Source organism: Hakea prostrata, chromosome 10 (assembly GCF_041222555.1).
Source record: "Hakea prostrata isolate BN-2017 chromosome 10, UWA_Hpros_2, whole genome shotgun sequence".
Classification (NCBI taxonomy): Eukaryota; Viridiplantae; Streptophyta; class Magnoliopsida; order Proteales; family Proteaceae; genus Hakea; species Hakea prostrata.
In genome coordinates this window covers 41548955-41570769 of record NC_142609.1, presented here as the reverse complement: position 1 = coordinate 41570769, position 21815 = coordinate 41548955, and the positions used below count along the sequence as shown (strand labels likewise).

Below are 21815 nucleotides of genomic sequence, written 5' to 3'. Positions count from 1 at the left end.
TGGATGTGAATCTGTAGCATTAATGGTTGCAGGTAACACTACATGCAATGATGCAAATGCTGCTCAACATATACACTACAGTCTTTGTCCAAACCAACACACTCTCGTTTATCTAATGACATACTTCAATCAAGCTTGGTTCAGAATCTAGCAGGTTAAAAACTTTATGGTTTTGGTTTCAAGTTGATGTGCCATAGTGGCTGCAGCCATGATCAAATGATTTACTTTCTTCCAAACATGTATAATTTTTACTTCCCGTAAAGCTTGGCAATAATAAACTTGAAATGGGAATGGCTGGCTATGACATAAACTTGGTGGTTCACTGAGTCTTCCGTATGAGAGTTACGGATCCAATTGTGACCTTCTCATGTGATCCTTCAATGCTTTCAGTACTCCATATATTTACTTGGTGCATTCAATAGAAGTCACACAAGTTCTACACTAAAAAGCTTCTTCAAGTTCTAAAAATATAATTCTTTTTTTTTTTTTTTTGCAAACAAGCAATCTCTTATAGAAATTCTAAGAATATAATTTTCCCTTGTTAGTAATCGTGAGGGTTTGAATCCTATAAATGCCAAAGTAGCAGTCAGGCTAATGAGCATTGTGTGTCCTATGATAAATCCTAAACGTTAGATGATAAAAATGTTAAGCCTATTAAGATTTATTATGGGACACGTGGGTGCTCATTAGTAATCTGACAATGGATGACCGCTATGTACTTTGGGCACTGGAGATGATTCAACCCTAACTGCAATAGATTTAGGGTTTGTTGGCCACGGTTTTGTTAATTTCAAAGACCTAGACCTGAAGTCAAGTCAAGTATTTGAGGCTTCGAGCTTTACAGGGAAATCCAGATTAGTTTTTTCAGATATTTCTTTTCTTTTTCTTGTAATTAGGAGAGACTGTTGATAATTCAATAAAAAATAAGTTATGATTGTTCACCAAAACCTATTTTTTAATCAAGCATTTAGTAAAGGAAGCCATATGACAATGTAAGAAGTCACTAAGAGTCATCTAGAAAAATCATTTTTAATCAACCAATTAGCAATAGAGAGAACACGATGTGACGGTATGTGTGATAAAGTCACTAGTGGTTATCTAGAAAAATAATTTGTTAGAACTTTCTTTTAAAATAAAACAAAGAAAGCCATGTGATGATGTAAAGAAAAATAAAAATAAAAATAAACAACCTTCCAACTTCAGGAGTGGGATATTAGCAAAGTAACCCAAATAAAAAAGTGAAACAGTTCTTCTACTTGAAACTTTGTTTTGCAACTCAAACAATACTCCCAATGAACTATTTTGGGCTCTTAAGGTGATCACAAAATTGATTGCAAATGGGTTGCATGCTATTTTGAATGATATTATTTTGCAAAGAGATTGCATGTTTATCTAGATCAATATATTTTGTGCTCTTATTTACCTTATTTGCAATTTTTGAAAAAACCAGATGAGAGATAATCAATGTATCTATCACTACAATTGGTTGGACCTCAAGAAAGGAGGGGGTGAGGGTGACAAAGAGGGTATGGCTGCTTCAGAGTGAGATTCCACCATTACCTTCCTCGAAGACCTCCAGAAGAAGACCAGCGCGAATTGCCAAGCCAAGCATTCTCCCACTATGACTACTATGACTATGACGTCCTTAATAAGTTTATCGGACCTGACGCAGTCAACAACAACACTTTTCCTTGCGAATTCTAAACGATGCTACCGAGTGTTGATTTGTTCCTCTTTGCGTCAAATCAGGCGTCGCAATTGAGTTTGACCCATCCATGGAAAAATTGTAAAGGCTCAGGAGAGGAGAAGAGTATAACCCACTCACGGAAAAATTGAAATTTCCCAAATAGCAAATTGCCCTTCTTTCCCAAAACTTCCATTTGATTTTGTGGAGTGAAATTTCCGTGTGATTTCTCTAAATCTCCCTATTTACCCTGTTTGCAATTTTTGAAAAAACCAGACAAGAGATACAATTCAAACCTCCAAAGGGGATGATAGAGAGAGAGAGAGCGTATGGCCGCTTGAGAGTCAGATTCCACCCCAATACCTTCCCCGAAAGCCTCCAGAAATTGCCAATTAAGCAGTCTCCCCTCCAGTATGACCTTTTTACCTCCTCGAGTGTATCGGATCTGACGCAGTCACGCAGCCAACAGCACTTTTCTGAGTACTTTCCGAGGGAAACAGATCTATAAACCGACGGAGAAAGTTGGGTTCTTCATTCTTGAGAGGATACACAGATCTATTTGAGCAACTTTTATCTTCTCTGCTATTCTGCAATTACTACTACTCTTGTTAACTTCCAACTTCATGGCGGCACAAGATTTTCCTTCTTCCTCTTCTTCTGCTTCTGCTAGCTTCAAAACTGAACCTTCTTCTAGTTACGATTACGACGTGTTTCTCAGCTTTAGAGGTGAGGATACTCGCAAAAACTTCACTAGCTTCCTTTACAGAACGTTGAAGAACAAAGGAATCAACGCCTTCCTTGATAGTGATAAACTGTGGACCGGAGAAGCAATTGGTCCAGCCCTCCAGAAAGCCATCGAGGGTTCCAAGATCTCGATCCCTGTTATCTCTCAAGGTTACGCGGATAGCAAATGGTGCCTTCGGGAACTTGCTCAAATAGTTCAGCGCCACATATCCAATAAACAAATAATCATACCCATATTCTTCTACGTTGACCCATCGGATGTTCGGAAACAGACTGGAAGTTTTGAGAATGCGTTCCTGAAATACCAGGAGGAGATTTTTGAGCCCAAGGAGGTAGAGAGTTGGAGGGAAGCTTTGGGAGTGGTAGGGAATTTGAAAGGAGAAGTTCTCGACGACACCAGGTAAGTCTCCATCCCACAAATTCTTTCATAATTAAGGCAGTCTCATTATCATATCTTGTACTTAAATTACCCACTTAATTATAATTTCTTCAGACCGTTTCATTTTCATTTTCATTCATCCGTTAGAGTTATAATTAATTTTACTTATTGCATTTCAAAAAATTCTTTCAATTTTACAGGGATCAAGCAGAGTTGGTTGAATTAGTTGCCAAAAGGGTTCTAAGTGAATCAGTCAGAAGCACGCGCTTGGCTGAGTGTGAGTACCGTATTGACATGGACTCCAGAGTAAACGGTCTACTATCCTTAATAGATATTGGCTCCAATGATGTCAAATTCGTGGGGATTTGTGGTTCCGGTGGTATCGGGAAGACGACTCTAGCCAAGGCGGTTTATAATGGCATATTTTCAACCTTTGATAAACATTGTTTTCTTTCAGATGTTAGAGAACGAGCGGCACAATTCAATGGTTTGGTGTCTTTGCAGAAGCAACTCTTGAAGGATATTTTCAAAGAAGACTTTGACATAGAAGATTCTCATAAAGGAAAAAGATTGATCCAAGAAAGAGTTAGCAAAGAAAAAGTTTTTCTTGTTCTTGATGATGCGAGATGGCAAAGAAACAGATCGATGCTTTGGCCGATAAACTCAATTGGTTTGGTCAAGGAAGCAGAGTCATAATTACAACAAGAGACGAGCAAATTTTGAACTCAGCTATAGTGACTGGAGATAAAATATACGGGCTGAATTGCTTGAGTCATGCGTGTTCTCTTCAACTATTCGATTGGCATGCCTTTCGAAATAGCCAACCTCCGGAAGATTATATGCAACTCTCACATGATGTGGTACGCCATTACGAAGGATTACCTCTAATTCTAGAGGTATTTGGGTCTTATCTATCCGATGTAGGCGACAAAGATGAGTGGGAAAGTACACTAAAAACGTTGAAAGAGATTCCTCCTAAAGAAGTCCAACGGAAGCTTAGGATAAGCTATGACAATTTGGAAAACGGTTATCAAAGAGACATATTTCTTGATGCTTGCTTGCTTTTTCATTGGATGGGAAAAAGAAATTGTAATTTCCATATGGGAAGCCTGTGGTTATCATCCAAAATCAGCAGTATCCAGATTAATAAAAAGATCCCTTCTAAAGTTTGATGCCAAATACTTGGTGATGCATGATCACATTCGAGACATGGGGAGAGAAATTGTCTTAGAAGAAAGCCGCTTAGATCCAAGTAAGCGTAGTAGGCTATGGTCTTATAGCGACATTGTGGAAGTATTAGAAGGACATAAGGTAACACCTAAACACATCTCTCTCTCTCTCACGTGTGTGTACACAAAGTATGCATACTCCTTTTCTTGTTTGGTAGATGCAAAATATGCATACATGTGTGGAGACACGATGCCAAAATACACAGTAATTGAGGATAATAAAGGCATGACAAATTGAACAACACTTCCAAGTTTGAAAAATAATGCTATATTTGGATAATGATTTGCATGCACTCCTGTGGTTATATATGATGCTCTAACTTGAATGTAAATCCTATATTTTTACAATTAGATTAGATACATGACTTCATTAGAACCGTTCACTTGGAATCAATTATGGCATGTACCTTATTGTATTAGTATAGGATCTAAACTCTCTAAGTTACATTGTTTGCACCATTATTACTACCCTCTTTTCTAAGGCCTGTTATCCAATAACGTCCATTTAATTGAGTTATTTTCTTTTATAGGAAGCACAAACAATAAAAGGCATGAGCGCTCTCCTTTGCTTCAAGGTCGCCTATTAATTTAACTATGGAGTCTTTGAAGATGATGCCCAATTTGACGTTTCTTAATGTTATGAATTTTGGGATTTTATGTCCCAATTTATATCATAGGAGATTAGTTTGTCTCACCCTATCATACCAAGACTATAATCAACTTTGGAATGTCAGGCCTTCAGATGAACATAAGGTATATTACTCAACTTTTTCTTTCTCCTTTTAATAACATTGAGTTTAATAGATTGTAATATATGTATGTTTTCTCTTTGTTTGACAAATGGTTTCAAAATTTGAAAATTCTCAAGGTTTCAAAGTGTAACTCGCGATCAAAGTGCATAGAATTTTCATGGTTTCCTTCCTTGGAACAATTATACTTCGTTGGGTGTTCTTCATTGGATAAGTTAGACGTGTCCATTGGGCAGTTGATTCAACTCAAAAGTCTTATTTTCACATGGTGCAGATTTCTTAACAAGTTGCCTGACTCCATTGGTGATTTAAGATCGCTACAGAAGCTTGATTTGTCGGAGACAAGAATAGAAGAACTCCCAAAAAGCATTTCTAGGATGAGTTCTCTAAAAGAGCTTATTTTAGAATCATGTGCATCACTCAAGAAGTTGCCAGACTCCATTGGTGATTTAAGATCGCTATTGAAGCTTGATTTGTCGAAGGCAAGAATAGAAGAACTCCCAAAAAGCATTTCTAGGATGAGTTCTTTAAAAGAGCTTATTTTAGAATCATGTGAGTCACTCAAGAAGTTGCCAGACTCTATTGGTGATTTAAGATCGCTACTGAAGCTTGATTTGTCGAAGGCAGGAATAGAAGAACTCCCAAATAGCTTTTCTAGGATGAGTTCTTTAGAAGAGCTTGTTCTGGTGTCGTGCAAATCACTCAAGAAATTGCCTCAGTCAATTGGAGATCTAAATTCTTTAGTGAAGCTTGATTTGGTATGCTCAGGAATAGAAGAACTTCCAGACAACATTTGCAAGATGAGTCCTCTCAAAGAGCTTTTGCTTCAAGGATGCAGATCACTTAAGAAGTTGCCTGAATCAATTGATAATATTGTAAAAATTCAACTCACCCTTGACTTGTCGAATACTGGAATAGAAGAAGTGCCAAATAGCATTTGCAGGATGAGTTCTCTCAAAGATATTAGTTTCTCGCATTGCAATTCACTCAAGAAGTTGCCTGAGTCAATTGGAGATTTAAAATCTCTAGTCAATCTTGACTTGTCATGCTCAGGAATTGAAGAACTCCCGAACAATATTTCCAAGATTAGTTCTCTAGAAGAGCTTATTTTAGAATCATGCGAGTCACTTGAGAAGCTGCCAGACTCCATTGGTGATTTAAGATCCTTACTGAAGCTTGACTTGTCAAACACAGGAATAAAAGAACTCCCGGATAACATTTCTAAGATGAGTTCTCTAAAGGAGCTTATTCTTGTGTCGTGCACATCACTCAAGAAATTGCCTCAGTCAATTGGAGAGCTAAAATCTTTAATAAAGCTTGACTTGTCGAAGACTGGAATAGAAGAGGTGCCAAATAGCATTTGCGGGATGAGTTCTCTCAAGGAGATTAGTTTCTCGCGTTGCAATTCACTCAAGAAGTTGCCTGAGTCAATTAGAGATCTAAAATCTCTAGTCAATCTTGACTTGTCAAGGTCAGGAATTGAAGAACTCTCGGACAATATTTCCAAGATTAGTTCTCTAGAAGTGCTTAGTTTAGAAGTATGCATGTCACTCAAGAAGTTGCCAGACTCCATTGGTAATTTAAGATATATATCGAAGCTTAACTTGTGGACGACAGGAATAGAAGAACTCCCAGAAAGCATTTCTGAGATGTGTTCTCTAAAAGAGCTTATTCTTGTTTGCTGCAGATCACTCAAGAAATTGCCTCAGTCAATTGGAGATCTAGAATCTTTAGTAAAGCTTGACTTGTCATTCTCAGGAATAGAAGAACTTCCAGACAACATTTGCAATTTGAGTCCTCTCAAAAAGCTTTTTCTTCGGGGATGCAAGTCACTCTTGAAGTTGCCAGACTCCATTGGTAATTTAATATCCTTACTGGAGCTTGACTTGTATGACACGGGAATAAAAGAACTCCCGGATAGCATTTCTAGGATGAGTTCTCTAAAAGAGCTTATTCTTGTGTCGTGCACATCACTCAAGAAATTGCCTCAGTCAATTGGAGATCTAAAATCTTTAGTAAGGCTTGACTTGACGGTCTCAGGAATAGAAGAACTCCCGGACAGTATTGCCAGGATGAGTTCTCTAGAAAAGCTTATTTTAGACTCATGTGTGTCATTTAAGAAGTTGCCAGACTCCATTGGTGATTTAAGATCACTACTAGTGCTTGATTTGTCGGAGACAGGAATAGAAGAACTCCCGGATAGCATTTCTAGGATGAGTTCTCTAAAGAAGCTTTGTCTTGTGTCGTGCACATCACTCAAGAAATTGCCTCAGTCAATTCGAGATCTAGAATCTTTAGGAAATGTTGACTTGTCATACTCAGAGGTTGAAAGATCAAGTACTGTTCCTGACAAACAAAAAGAGGAGGAAGAAGAAGAAGATAGGAATAACGTCCCTACAGTAGATTTCTTGAGTCATTCAGGATCGATCTTTTATGTTGCCTGAGTTCAACTCATTCAACAACAAACAATGGATTTGGAGCTGGAGAGGTTTTTATTCTTCTGGAAAAATGTTGGTGGTTATCCCCATGTACATGCAGGTCAGTTGAATCTTCATGTGGTCTAATCTAACCTTTTAATTTGCTTTTATCAGCTAAACAAGAAAAAGAAATTCTAATCTTATAACCATGAAAGAAAAACAAACACTGTGATTATTTTTGGACTTTTACTCGACCAAACCAAATGGATGAATAAGGTACACAACTGTATGTGAAATACACTTGAGTAGGCAGCAAGTTAGTGTAACTACTAAAATATCTTTTGTTCATGGAATAGTTGTAGAAGGTCACCCATGGATTTCAGCCATGATTCCCAAGTTTTAGCTATATAGAAAGAATGTGTCTTGGATGAAACATGGGGATTGGTTCGAGATGTTATTATGTCTCATTATGATAATCTTTTCTCTCATTTTAAGTATGTTTTGATTTAATTCTGTAGGAGATTAATATATTCAAGCAGCATGAATCTGGGTATGGATTATATTGATTGGGGCATCACTAAATGAGGAAAGGTTTGTCTCAATAAATGGAGTTAAATGGCTGCAGAGCTATTGAGAAACAGCTGAGGTCTTCTCATTCATTCATGATCCAGGAGACTAACCTTAAGATTCTCAAATTTTATTTGTTCTATTCTTTCAAAGGTAAGTCATCTTAATCCATGGTTTTATCTTCCTTAGAACCAAGCAGGGGTTGCTAGATGCGATCCATCCTATTTATTTTTTCTTGTTTGCAGATCATGACCAAGAACGGTTTTGTGAATATGTATCGGACAACTGAAGATGGATGGATGGAAATGTGGAATGATGTAGCTGGCCCATTTCAAATATATCAACGTAAACAATGGTCTTCAAAAATAGTGATGATAACTTATTGATTACTAGTAAAGTTTTAGGTCAATGTTAGCTGTTGTGCTCGTGTGGTTAAATTCAAATATAACCCTCTGTTACAGGGACTTTGCTATTGTTCGCGTGGTTTTAGCCAGTGGGTTGCAGGTGAAGTCGGGACTTAGCTCACTGATCCGGTAATAAGTTATAACTACTTAACACTTGCTAGCATTTTTCCATCTCTTTTACTTCCAAAAATATAAACTTTCTTGTTCATGTAGTAACCTCTAAGAACTCCACAATTGTTGGATTTGAAATCTATCCAACTTTAAGGGTGCACCCAGGGTTCAAGGCTTTGGCCACTGAACAATTTGGGGTGGGTCATAATTTACGTAGCTTTACTTTGCTTTGCAAAGAGGTTATTTCTAGACTTACCCTATGGACACTTGATCATACTGACAATCTATCCAACTGAAATGGTAACAGACATGTCTCAGAAAGTTTTCATTGAAAAATTATCTGTTGAGTCTTGATGAACCCTTTTTCCTGCAAACAATGTACAAATAGCATATAACCATCAAAGCAAAAACAAAAGGTACGATCAAATTAAACAGCTAGGGCAACCCTGTTTAACACATTCTTGCCTCTAAAATACTTTGCTTAATATCTGGATTTATTAGCTCGAAAATTTTCTTATATGCTGTTTAAAGGGAGATACGTTAATGAAATAGAAGCTAAATTCAGTTTTTTTGGATATTGATTTTTATATTAGGTGTCGAGCAAGGTTCACATAGACTCTATCCAATTTCTGTCCAGATGAGCAAAGAGCAATTCCGTATGTGTGATTTGTAATGACTGATTCATGGCATCCTTTCAATTTGTGGTGTGGAGTTCAAATTTCCTCGGAGAGGTGACTATTTTTTGTGGGAACTACGACCGACTCTATTTTGTATGGCAAAATCTAGCTCCTTTCATCTACAATTCTGGGGTGACATAAGGCAAATCGAAATGAACACGTACAATCTCATCACAAACCTTGTAAGAAGGTGGTACACACCCAATAAGCAAAGCTCTTGAGTTTAATTTGGATCAAAGAAGGGTCAAATGTATCAAGCCTTAACCCTTTGCAGGGTGTTGCCATCCTCTTTTCTTTTAATTCATAACTATGATATTACTGAAAATAAATTCTTTTGGTCAGGATAATCATTTCCTAAGGGAATTGGTAGAAAATTCACAATAGAACAATTGGTTGTTGTAATTTCAGTTTTCTTGCATCTCTACTGCAAAATTTCAAAGCGGCAAAGGTGGATCAACGCATATTAGACACAGTGCTTTTAGTTTCTACTAGCTGCTGCCTGTTAGAATTGTACAACTTGTGTTGTTTAAGATTTTTGCCAGGGCCTTGAGCAGATCTCTTTAGAAGGATTTTTGGTAAGTAGGCAAAAGCCTCCTATTTGCCTCCTACTATGCTCTTTCATCTAGGTAAAATGGTGAGGGCCGTGATGGTTAAAGGTCGTCGATACATTGCACAAAGTGATCTTTGAACTAGTTGTGGAGTACTATTTGAGAACATCTTTAGGGAGTTTCCAGGTTTGAGAGTTTGAGCTGAGAGGGGGTGTAAAAGGGTATTCGGGTTTGGATATAGGGTTGAGTATAAGTTTGATTAATTCCCAAGTATTACATATATAATTGTTCTATTTTTTTGTCCTACCTAATTATTCTTTTCATTCAATGTGAAGAAATTTCGATTATGCCCATAAAAGTCGGCATAGCCGAACATCATATAAATACTTAACGTTCATGGATTTGCTTCAATCATTTTTTTATGTGTTGGACAAATTTCCATTAAGAAAACTAGCTTGGTCTTGAATTGATGGCTCAACCGGGTGTATGACCTTCGATCGAAATTATCCAAGTTGACCGAGGGACTCAATGCTACATCCTCAAGATGATGAAAAGTGGTAGGTTGGAAATGAAGCTCAGGAATTCTCGGAACCATAAATGGTGAGGACTGAAGATCTAGCATGGTATCCACCTCAAGTTAGATACTTGGTGCCATATTCTCTACGAATGGTGCATCACCCGAGGTATTTGTTGCAAAGGTTATAGTAGCCGATATATTAGGCTGTAACCAATGCCTATTCGCATTTCACATGTTAGACAGAGAGGAGATCTAGGCCAACTTGCAAGATCCAACGATAATCCTACCTTAGGTTATGCTTTATAAACCCTCAACGCACCTCAGTCATAGGAAACACATTTATTATGCTTGGGTTCTGAGCCCTTTACACTTATAATTGACCAATTGATAAATTTATAATAGACTGATAATTTTGCCGAGTCTTGCTTAATTTAATGCTTTATCTTTTTTTTTTTTTTGGGGTAAAATAATGGTGTATCATTCCTATTCTCTTTTTCGGAAAAAAATTCATCAATGTCGAGGATTTTCAAAGGAGCAAGAAAGATAAATCATTCTTAATCATGTTATTACAAAGATTTTCGTTAATCATTCTTAACCGTTCATCATCTTGGTCATGAAATACGTTTCTGCTTTTAGTCTTCTCTTGTCTTTGTGATTGCATCTTATGATTTCAGTCCTTCATTCGAGTTACATTGTTGCTTTGGTGTTACTGATGCGTGTCAATTTTCAAATAATTAATGAGTTGATAGAATTTTTTTTTCTTCTGATTTTAAGTGTTAGTTGAGAAATTGAAACCTTGTTGTTTCCTTGGAAGGATGCAACCCACTACATACATGAAGGCATTTCGCTGTCCTTAGAAATAAATCCTCTGATTTTGACAATACAAGAAGGTGAAATCACATAGGCAAGTGTACTTCCGGATTTAATTGATTGGCCAAATTCCCAAGTTGATTATGATCTCTTGTTTATCAAGTAGTTCCTTCACATTTAGTTACAGGAGGTACTGCCATACACTCAGCAATCAATAGTTCAATACTTAGTGTTCATGTGGTGTTTTTGCCACTACATGAGGTTATTGCCAATTGCTTAAAGATGGTATATGAAGTTCAACCCGCCATGCTAACCCAAACTCTGCTTTGGAGGTTCATTTGTGCTTCTTCTGGATGTGAATCTGTAGCATTAATGGTTGCAGGTAACACTACATGCAATGATGCAAATGCTGCTCAACATATACACTACAGTCTTTGTCCAAACCAACACACTCTCGTTTATCTAATGACATACTTCAATCAAGCTTGGTTCAGAATCTAGCAGGTTAAAAACTTTATGGTTTTGGTTTCAAGTTGATGTGCCATAGTGGCTGCAGCCATGATCAAATGATTTACTTTCTTCCAAACATGTATAATTTTTACTTCCCGTAAAGCTTGGCAATAATAAACTTGAAATGGGAATGGCTGGCTATGACATAAACTTGGTGGTTCACTGAGTCTTCCGTATGAGAGTTACGGATCCAATTGTGACCTTCTCATGTGATCCTTCAATGCTTTCAGTACTCCATATATTTACTTGGTGCATTCAATAGAAGTCACACAAGTTCTACACTAAAAAGCTTCTTCAAGTTCTAAAAATATAATTCTTTTTTTTTTTTTTTTGCAAACAAGCAATCTCTTATAGAAATTCTAAGAATATAATTTTCCCTTGTTAGTAATCGTGAGGGTTTGAATCCTATAAATGCCAAAGTAGCAGTCAGGCTAATGAGCATTGTGTGTCCTATGATAAATCCTAAACGTTAGATGATAAAAATGTTAAGCCTATTAAGATTTATTATGGGACACGTGGGTGCTCATTAGTAATCTGACAATGGATGACCGCTATGTACTTTGGGCACTGGAGATGATTCAACCCTAACTGCAATAGATTTAGGGTTTGTTGGCCACGGTTTTGTTAATTTCAAAGACCTAGACCTGAAGTCAAGTCAAGTATTTGAGGCTTCGAGCTTTACAGGGAAATCCAGATTAGTTTTTTCAGATATTTCTTTTCTTTTTCTTGTAATTAGGAGAGACTGTTGATAATTCAATAAAAAATAAGTTATGATTGTTCACCAAAACCTATTTTTTAATCAAGCATTTAGTAAAGGAAGCCATATGACAATGTAAGAAGTCACTAAGAGTCATCTAGAAAAATCATTTTTAATCAACCAATTAGCAATAGAGAGAACACGATGTGACGGTATGTGTGATAAAGTCACTAGTGGTTATCTAGAAAAATAATTTGTTAGAACTTTCTTTTAAAATAAAACAAAGAAAGCCATGTGATGATGTAAAGAAAAATAAAAATAAAAATAAACAACCTTCCAACTTCAGGAGTGGGATATTAGCAAAGTAACCCAAATAAAAAAGTGAAACAGTTCTTCTACTTGAAACTTTGTTTTGCAACTCAAACAATACTCCCAATGAACTATTTTGAAATTATTTGTTCTCATCAACTATGACTTCTTCAAACTTGATTAACGCACATAAGTTTCAAAAAATCCAAGCAATTTGGCTCTTAAGGTGATCACAAAATTGATTGCAAATGGGTTGCATGTTATTTTGAATGATATTATTTTGCAAAGAGATTGCATGTTTATCTAGATCAATATATTTTGTGCTCTTATTTACCTTATTTGCAATTTTTGAAAAAACCAGATGAGAGATAATCAATGATCTATCACTACAATTGGTTGGACCTCAAGAAAGGAGGGGGTGAGGGTGACAAAGAGGGTATGGCTGCTTCAGAGGCAGATTCCACCATTACCTTCCTCGAAGACCTCCAGAAGAAGACCAGCGCGAATTGCCAGCCAACCATTCTCCCACTATGACTATGACGTCCGACCTTAATAAGTTTATCGGACCTGACGCAGTCAACAACAACACTTTTCCTTGCGAATTCTAAACGATGCTACCGAGTGTTAGATTTGTTCCTCTTTGCGTCAAATCAGGCGTGGCAATTGAGTTTGACCCATCCATGGAAAAATTGTAAAGGCTCAGGAGAGGAGAAGAGTATAACCCACTCACGGAAAAATTGAAATTTCCCAAATAGCAAATTGCCCTTCTTTCCCAAAACTTCCATTTGATTTTGTGGAGTGAAATTTCCGTGTGATTTCTCTAAATCTCCCTATTTACCCTGTTTGCAATTTTTGAAAAAACCAGACAAGAGATACAATTCAAACCTCCAAAGGGGATGATAGAGAGAGAGAGAGCGTATGGCCGCTTGAGAGTCAGATTCCACCCCAATACCTTCCCCGAAAGCCTCCAGAAATTGCCAATTAAGCAGTCTCCCCTCCAGTATGACCTTTTTACCTCCTCGAGTGTATCGGATCTGACGCAGTCACGCAGCCAACAGCACTTTTCTGAGTACTTTCCGAGGGAAACAGATCTATAAACCGACGGAGAAAGTTGGGTTCTTCATTCTTGAGAGGATACACAGATCTATTTGAGCAACTTTTATCTTCTCTGCTATTCTGCAATTACTACTACTCTTGTTAACTTCCAACTTGATGGCCGCACAAGATTTTCCTTCTTCCTCTTCTTCTTCTCCTTCTTCTTCTTCTGCTAGCTCCAAAACTGAATCTTCTTCTAATTACGATTACGACGTGTTTATCAGCTTTAGAGGTGAGGATACTCGCAAAAGCTTCACTGGCTTCCTCTACAGAACGTTGAAGAACAAAGGAATCAATGCCTTCATTGATAGTGAAAAACTGCGGACTGGAGAAGCAATTGATCCAGCCCTCCGGAAAGCCATCGAGGGTTCCAAGATCTCGATCCCTGTCATCTCTAAAGGTTACGCAAATAGCAAATGGTGCCTTGAAGAACTTGCTTTGATAGTTCAGTGCTACAGATCCACGAATCAAATAATCCTACCCATATTCTTCTACGTTGAACCATCGAATGTTCGAAAACAGGCTGCAAGTTTTGAGGATGCGTTCCTGAAATACCAGGAGATTTTTGAGCCCGAGAAAGTAGAGAGTTGGAGGGAAGCTTTGAGGGTGGTAGGACATTTGAAAGGAGAAGTTGTCGACGACACCAAGTAAGTCTCCATCCCACAAATTCTTTCTTAATTAAGCTCTAGTCTCATTATCATATCTTATACTTAAATTACCCAGTTAATTATAACTTCTTCAGACCATTTCATTTTCATTTTCATTTTCATTCATCCGTTAGAGTTATAATTAATTTTACTTATTTCATTTCAAAAAATTCTTTCAATTTTACAGGGATCAAGCAGAGTTGGTTGAACAAGTTGCCAAAAGGGCTCAAATTGAATTGGTCAGTAGCACAAGCTTGGCTGAGTCTGAGTACTGTATTGACATGGAACCCAGAGTAAACGGTCTACTATCATTATTAAATATTGGCTCCAATGATGTCAAATTCGTGGGGATTTGTGGTTCTGGTGGTCTCGGGAAGACGACTCTAGCCAAGGCTGTTTATAATCACATCCTTTCGACCTTTCATAAGCATTGTTTCCTTTCAGATGTTAGAGAACGAGCAGCACAATTCAATGGTCTGATATCTTTGCAGAAGCAGTTCTTAGAGGATATTTTCAAAGAAGACTTTCGCATAGAAGATTATCATAAAGGAAAAACATTGATACGAGAAAGAGTTAGCAAAGAAAAGGTTTTTCTTGTTCTTGATGATGTGGATGGCAAAGAAGAGATAGAGGCTTTGGCCGGTAACCTCAGTTGGTTTGGTCAAGGAAGCAGAGTTGTAATTACAACAAGAGACGAGCAAATTTTGAACTTGGCTAAAGTGAATGGAGGTAAAATATACAGGCCCGAATTACTGAGTCATGCATCTTCTCTTGAACTATTTAGTTGGCATGCCTTTCGAGATAGCCAACCTCCAGAAGATTATATGCAACTCTCACATGATGTGGTAGACCATTCTGAAGGGTTACCTCTAATTCTAGAGGTATTTGGGTCTTGTCTATCAGATGTAAGCGACAAAGACGAGTGGGTAAGTACACTAGAAGAGTTGAAAAAAATTCCTCCTAAAGAAGTCCAAAGAAAGTTGAGGATAAATTATGACAAGTTGGATGACCGTTATGAAAAAGACATATTTCTTGATGCTGCTTGCCTTTTCATTGGATGGGAAAAAAAAGATGTAATTCCCATATGGGAAGCCTGTGGTTATCATCCAAAATCAGCAGTATCCACATTAATAAAAAGATCCCTTCTAAAGTTTGAAGACGAACGCCTGATGATGCATGATCACATTCGAGACTTGGGAAGAGGAATTGTCGTAGAAGAAAGTCCCTCAGATCCAAGTAAGCATAGTAGACTGTGGTCTTATTTCGACATTGTTGAAGTATTAGGACATAAGTGATAAGTTGATTTCATGCATATTATTTTATATGATTAATTTACTATATTTTCATGTATTTACAATTGTTTTATATCAATTTACCCTAATATGATATGAAAATGAATATGTTGCACTATTTCCTTTATTTTCTATAATTTTTGGTGATTTTATATATTTCCTAACAAATTCTAATTAAGATTTATTACTTTTATGTGTAGGAAATTATCAATCAAATCTGGGTATTATTGCAAGAGTACTACCTCAAGTCAAAAACATAGAGAGAATGAGTCCTTGCATGCTTCTATGTTTTATTTCCTATTTAGGATTTGATCAAAGAAGGGAAAAGAGAAAGAAGAATCCAATTTAAATAAGGAAGACAGAAAAATCCCGTTTTTGAGTGTTTCTGTCCAGTTTTGATCAAGATCTTCATCGGATGGTCATCTTGTGTCCGATCGAGCCGATTTTTGGAGGATAGCTTCACGACTTCTTGGTCTTCAAATCCAACGGTGGGATTATGCATTGGAGATCTCTAAGTTAGTCCGATTTATACGTTAAAACATTCCTTGGTTAAGTCAGATAAGAACTTTGAGTTTGATTCAAACTCTGAGTTTAATTAATCTATAAAAGGAGAGCAAGCTACAGTGGGTGGGGGAGGACGTTTTTGGGAGCTTTGGAAGAGCGTGGAGGTCGAACCAGAAGACGTTGGATGGCCTTGGAGATCTAAAGCTTAGAAATAAGTTTTTATTCATCTTCTTTCAATGTTCTTAACTCTTCTGTAATGTTTTTAATTTCGAGTATGAAATAATTTAGTTTTTCTAGGGATCAGATGTAGCCTATCTTTGAATTCCCACTCTTGAATTCATCAATATAATTTTGAATATTGTTTCTTTTGATTGAGTTTTTACTTCTATTCTTCATGCTTTTGATTAATTGGCCACTAATCAACTAATTTGTTAATCATAATGAACTGAGAAGGGATTTATGTGTTTAGTTCATTGGAGTAAAAGTCATGAATTACATGTAGGATAGAGATATACTTACATGGTTTGTGTAGTTGTTACATGGGAATCCATAGAATTTAATGATTTCTCAGTTGTTGTAACCCACATAGAAATATAGTGAATTAGCAATTGAGGGAAGTACTCGAGAGACTAGTAGATAGGGAAGGGAATCTTGACTATCAATCAGGATAAGAGGGATAAAAGGGTGGGAATGCTTAGTTATGGTGAAATCTGACCCTTAGGTTTTTTAGTTATTAATAAATTTCAATTTGCATTAGTAGTATAGAATAATTATCTTCCTTATTATTTGTTCAAATAAAATTGGTATAATTAATTTGGTATTTAATCTATAGTCCTCGAGGGAACGATCTTTTATCATTATATTACTTGTTACGACAACGTACACTTGCATTGTTATTTTTCACAACAATAAGGTAACACCTAAACACATCTCTCTCTCGCATGTGTGTGTGCACAAAGTATGCATACTCTTTTTCTAGTTTGGTAGATGCAAAGTATGCATACGTGTGTAGAGACACTCTACCAAAATACATGGTAACTGAGGACAATAAAAGCATGACAAATTGAATAACACTTCCAAGTTTGGAAAATAATGCTATCTTTGGATAATGATTTGCATGCACTCCGTTGGTTATATATGATGCTCTAAGTTGAATATAAATCCTATATTTGTACAATTAGATGCATGACTTCATAAGAACCGATCACATGCAATCAATCATGAAATCATTCATGGCATGTACCTTACTGTATAAGTACAGATTCTAAACTTCTCTAAGTTATATTGTTTGCACCATTATTACTACTCTCTTTTCTTTATATGCTCATATATAGTACTGTTATCCAATAACTTCCATTTAATTGAGTTATTTTTTATTATAGGGTATTCAAACAACACAAGGGATCAGCCTCTCCTATGATTTAAGGCGGCCTATTAATTTAACTGTGGAATTCTTGGAGATGATGCCCAATTTAAGGTTTCTTGATGGTGAGAATTTTAAGATTTTATGGCCCAATTTATATCATAGGAGATTAGCGTCTCTCACGCTATCACGCATGGACTGTGATCAACTTTGGAATGTTAGGCCTCCAGATGAACATAAGGTATATTATTCGACTTTTTCTTTCTCTCTTTAATAATATTGAGTTTCATGGATCGTAATATATGTATGTTTTCTCTTTGTTTGACAGCGATTTCAAAATTTGAAATTTCTCAAGCTTTCATACTATTACTCGCTATTGAAGTCCCCCAGAATTTTCATCGTTTCCTTCGTTGGAACAATTAGACTTTACTTACTTCCCTAAATTGGATGAGTTAGACTAGTCCATTGGGCAGCTGAATCAACTCAAAAGTCTTATTGTCACAGTGTGCCGTTCTCTCAACAAGTTGCCTGACTCCATTGGTGATTTAAGATCTCTACTAAAGCTTGATTTGTCGGAGACAAAAATAGAAGAATTCCCAGAAAGCATTTCTGGGATGAGTTCTCTAAAAGAGCTTATTCTTTACTTGTCAAAGTCAGGAATCGAAGAACTCCCGGACAGAATTTTTGAGATTAGTTCTCTAGAAGAGCTTATTTTAGAATTTTGTGTGTCACTCAAGAAGTTGCCTGACTCCATTGGTGATTTAAGATTGCTACTGAAGCTTGATTTGTTTCACACAAGAATAGAAGAACTCCCATAAAGCATTTCTAGGATGAGTTCTCTAAAAGAGCTTATTCTTTACAAGTGCAAGTCACTCAAGAAATTGCCTCAGTCAATTGGAGATCTAAAATCTTTAGTAAAGCTTGACTTATCACACTCAGGAATAGAAGAACTTCCAGACAACATTTGCAAGATGAGTCATCTCAAAAAGCTTATTCTTCAGGGATGCAAATTACTCAAGAAGTTGCCTGAATCAATTGATAATATTATAAAATATCAACTCGCCCTTGACTTGGCGTGGACTGGAATAGAAAAGGTGCCAAATAGCATTTGCAAGATGAGTTCTCTCAAAGAGATTAGTTTCTCGTTTTGCAATTCACTCAAGAAGTTGCCTGAGTCATTTGAAGATCTAAAATCTCTAGTCGAGCTTGACTTGTAATACTCAAGAATAGAAGAACTCCCGGATAGTATTTCTAGGTTGAATTCTCTCAGAAATGCTTATTCTCCGTGGGTGTGTGTCATTAATGAAGTTTCCTAATTTTCTTGGACGACTACACGGGCTTGAGGTATTAGATTTTGGAGGTTGCAATAACGTAAGTCTGGTCAATATAACCAAATTTCCTGATGATTTTTCAGTGCCCCAGAATTTAGTGAAACTGAAAATCAGTTATCTTGAGCTTCAATCCTTTCCGCTGGATATCGCACCCTTGAAAACCTTGAAGCAATTGAATATCAGTGGATGCAGAAAGTTGGAATACCTCCCAGAGCTTCCCTCAAAATTAGTTGAACTCTGTTGTAGAGATTGTGAGTCGTTAGGAAGACTTCCAGATCTGTCAAAACTGAAGAGCCTGACAACATTAAAGCTAAGATATTGCAGAAAGCTGGAGGAAATACCGGGCCTTGAGGGAACAGAATCGTTTAACTTGAGACATGCTCCGAGGATGACACAGGTCAATGTCCTTGTCCCTGTTTACACCTAAAACTAATTGGAAATAGTTATTAGAAGCTGTAGATTAATTCATTATTCTGGTTGTCGGCTTCTTTCCTTTCCTTTTCTGTTCTTTCTTTTCTGTCTTTTATTTATTTATTTATTTGCAGGCAACACTTTTACCAAGCAATAGGGCGCTAGCTCTTGGTTCGGCTCACACTTTGACTGCAAATGATGAGATCTGTAAAAATGGTTTTATGCTTTCTTTTGGTTTGGAATTCTTCCATGATGTGATCGTATTATCAAAATCTCATGCCCTAAAATCTTGTGGACCGAACATATAAGGGTATTCAAACATCAGAGAAGAAGAAGACATGATTACGGAGTTCGGCATATCCTTACTCTCCGGGATTCAGGTATGAATCCAATTCACTAAGTCTTTGGGAGTTTACAAATTTAGAAGAAGAAAGAAGAGAATACGAATACACCTGATACAAGCAACCATAGGTCTCCAAAGTACCATCGAGTGCTCGCCCCTCCGCGATCAAGCCCTATGTTCCTCCTTCAAGCACCAAGGATATCGGCTTCAGCATCGCCGCGGCCATGCGAAGCTCCAAGAGAGCTCCAAGAGACCCGTGGCGGGGGGAAAAATCTCAAAATGAAATTGATTTGCACATACCCCCCAACCCAACCTTCTTAATAACATAGGCTGTGCCATGCCCACGGTTCGGTTCATGCTAGCAGCAAATCCGTTACCCTACCTGACGATATGAAATTGGAGGAGGGTCATCAGTTAGGGTCATCAGTTAGCCATCGACGTACAATTTTCTGCCATTGTCTGCCAAAAAGAGAAAAGAATCTGGTGTCATCACACGCTGAGAATTGAGGACGTTAAGGAACTATATGACCAAGAGACGATATGCAGTTACCATTTCAAAGGCTTGAACTGGTTTGAGATTCCTTTGCAAGGAGAAGATTCTATTCAGATTTTAGAAGATGGTGCAGTTGCGTGGTTGAATTATGGGCCCAACCAGCACCAATCAATGATACTCTTGAGTTGTATAAGATTAGACCCTGTTTCTGAAGCAGTGGGGCAAGAGGAAGACACATTGAACTTAACTAGTTGGCCACGAGCAGAGGTTGAAGGATCAACTACTGTTCCTGACAAACATAAAGAGGAGGAAGAAGAAGAAGAAGCAGGAATAACGTCCCTGCAGCAGATTTCTTGAGTCATTTAGATTGGGCTCTGTTTCTGATGTAATGGCAGAAGAAGAAGACAAGTTGAGGCAGAGCTATAGAGTTGGCCTTCACTGTAACGATGATGATGATGAGGCACCAGATGCAGGGATCTGTTTCTGTTTACATGATGCCTATCATGACCAAGATGATGGGACAGTTTCGTGAATACACATAGGACAACTGGAGATGGATAGGTGGAAATGTCCATTTCAATATATCAAGGTAAACAGTGTTCTTCATTGATAGTGCTAACTTTTTTTTTGCTAGTAGAGTTTGAAGTCAATGTTAGTTGTGTGCTTATGTGGTTAATAATTCAAATATAACCTTCTGCCGCAGGGACTTTGCCATTGTTAGCATGGTTGTAGCCAGTGGCTTGCAGGGGAAATCAGGACTTGACTCAGATATGCCACCAGTGGCCCAGGTTATCACTACTTACATTTGCGAGCATTCTTCCATTTCTTTTACTTCCAAAAAAGAAAAAGTTTCTTGTTCTTGTAGTAACCTCTAAGCACTCCACAGCAGTTGGATTTGAAATCTATCCAATTTTAACGGTGCACCCAGTGTCTGAGGCTTTGGCTACTGAACAATTTGGGGCAGCTCATAATTTACGTTGCTCTACTTTGCAATGAGGTTATTTCTAGATTTTACCATATAGACACTTGATCATAATGACAATCTATCCAACAGAAAATGATAACAGACGTGTCTCAGAAATTTTTTATTGAAAAATTATCTGTTGAGTCTGATGAACCCTGCTTCCTGCAAACAATTTACAAGTAGCATATAACCATCAAAGCGAAAACAAAAGGCACGATCAAATTAAATAGGAGCAACCTGAAAAAACTTGCTTAATATTCAGATTTTGCTTGAAAATTTTTGCATATGCTGTTTCAAGGGAGATACTTAATAATGAAACAGAAACTAAATTCAACTTTTTGGATATTTATTTTTATATTAGGTGTCAAGCAAGGGTCACATAGACTGTCCAATTTCTGTCCAGATTAGCAAAGAACAGGTACGTACATGTGATCGTAATGATTTAATTCATGACATCCTTCCAATTTTTGCTGTGGAGTTGAAAGTTCCTTGGAGAGGTGACTATTTTTTGGGGGAACTAGTAACTATATTCTGTATGGTAAAATCTAGCTCCTTTCATCTACAGGTTCTGGGGTCTAATTAGGGTCAAATGTATGAAGCTTTAACCCTTTTTTTTTCAGGGATGATGACTACTTGAGTTTGTGATCAAGCATCTAGCAAGTGAACACTTGACCATCATGACAAGCACATTCTTTGTAGGGGTATGCCATTTTCTTTTCTTCATGATATTACAGAAAATAAATTCTTTTGATGAGTATAATCATTTTTAAAAGGAATTGATAGAAAATTCACAAAAGAATAATTGGTTGTTGTAATTTCAGCTTTCTTGCATCTCTACTGCAAAATTTCAAAGCTGCAAAGCTGGATCAACCCATGATAGATAAAATTCTTTTAGTTCCGACTAGTTGCATGTCGAATTGCACAACTTGGGTTGTTTACAATTTTGGCAGAGACCTTGAGTAGATCTTGTAGAAGGATTTTTTGGGAAGCAAGCAAAAGCCTCCTATTTGCCTCCTACTA

At 37.1% G+C, this 21815-nt stretch overlaps 1 protein-coding gene and 1 pseudogene across 2 annotated transcripts; both read left to right on the top strand.

Moving 5' to 3' along the window:
- Positions 1-1764: 1764 nt before the first annotated feature.
- On the top strand, positions 1765-9667 carry LOC149003052 (uncharacterized). The gene is given in 10 exon segments (XM_089137601.1): positions 1765-2828; positions 3008-3434; positions 3437-3862; positions 3864-4118; positions 4567-4593; positions 4595-4790; positions 4879-7323; positions 7721-8114; positions 8231-8302; positions 8878-9667. Coding segments are annotated over 7 exon segments (4203 nt in total). The 5' UTR covers positions 1765-2307; the 3' UTR covers positions 7230-7323; positions 7721-8114; positions 8231-8302; positions 8878-9667.
- A 3316-nt stretch (positions 9668-12983) lies between these two features.
- LOC149003051 (TMV resistance protein N-like) lies at positions 12984-20188 on the top strand (annotated as a pseudogene). The gene is made up of 6 exons (XR_016170425.1): positions 12984-14094; positions 14282-15392; positions 17273-17494; positions 17582-18981; positions 19130-19229; positions 19929-20188. The product of XR_016170425.1 is annotated as a TMV resistance protein N-like (transcript).
- The last annotated feature ends 1627 nt before the right edge of the window (positions 20189-21815 follow it).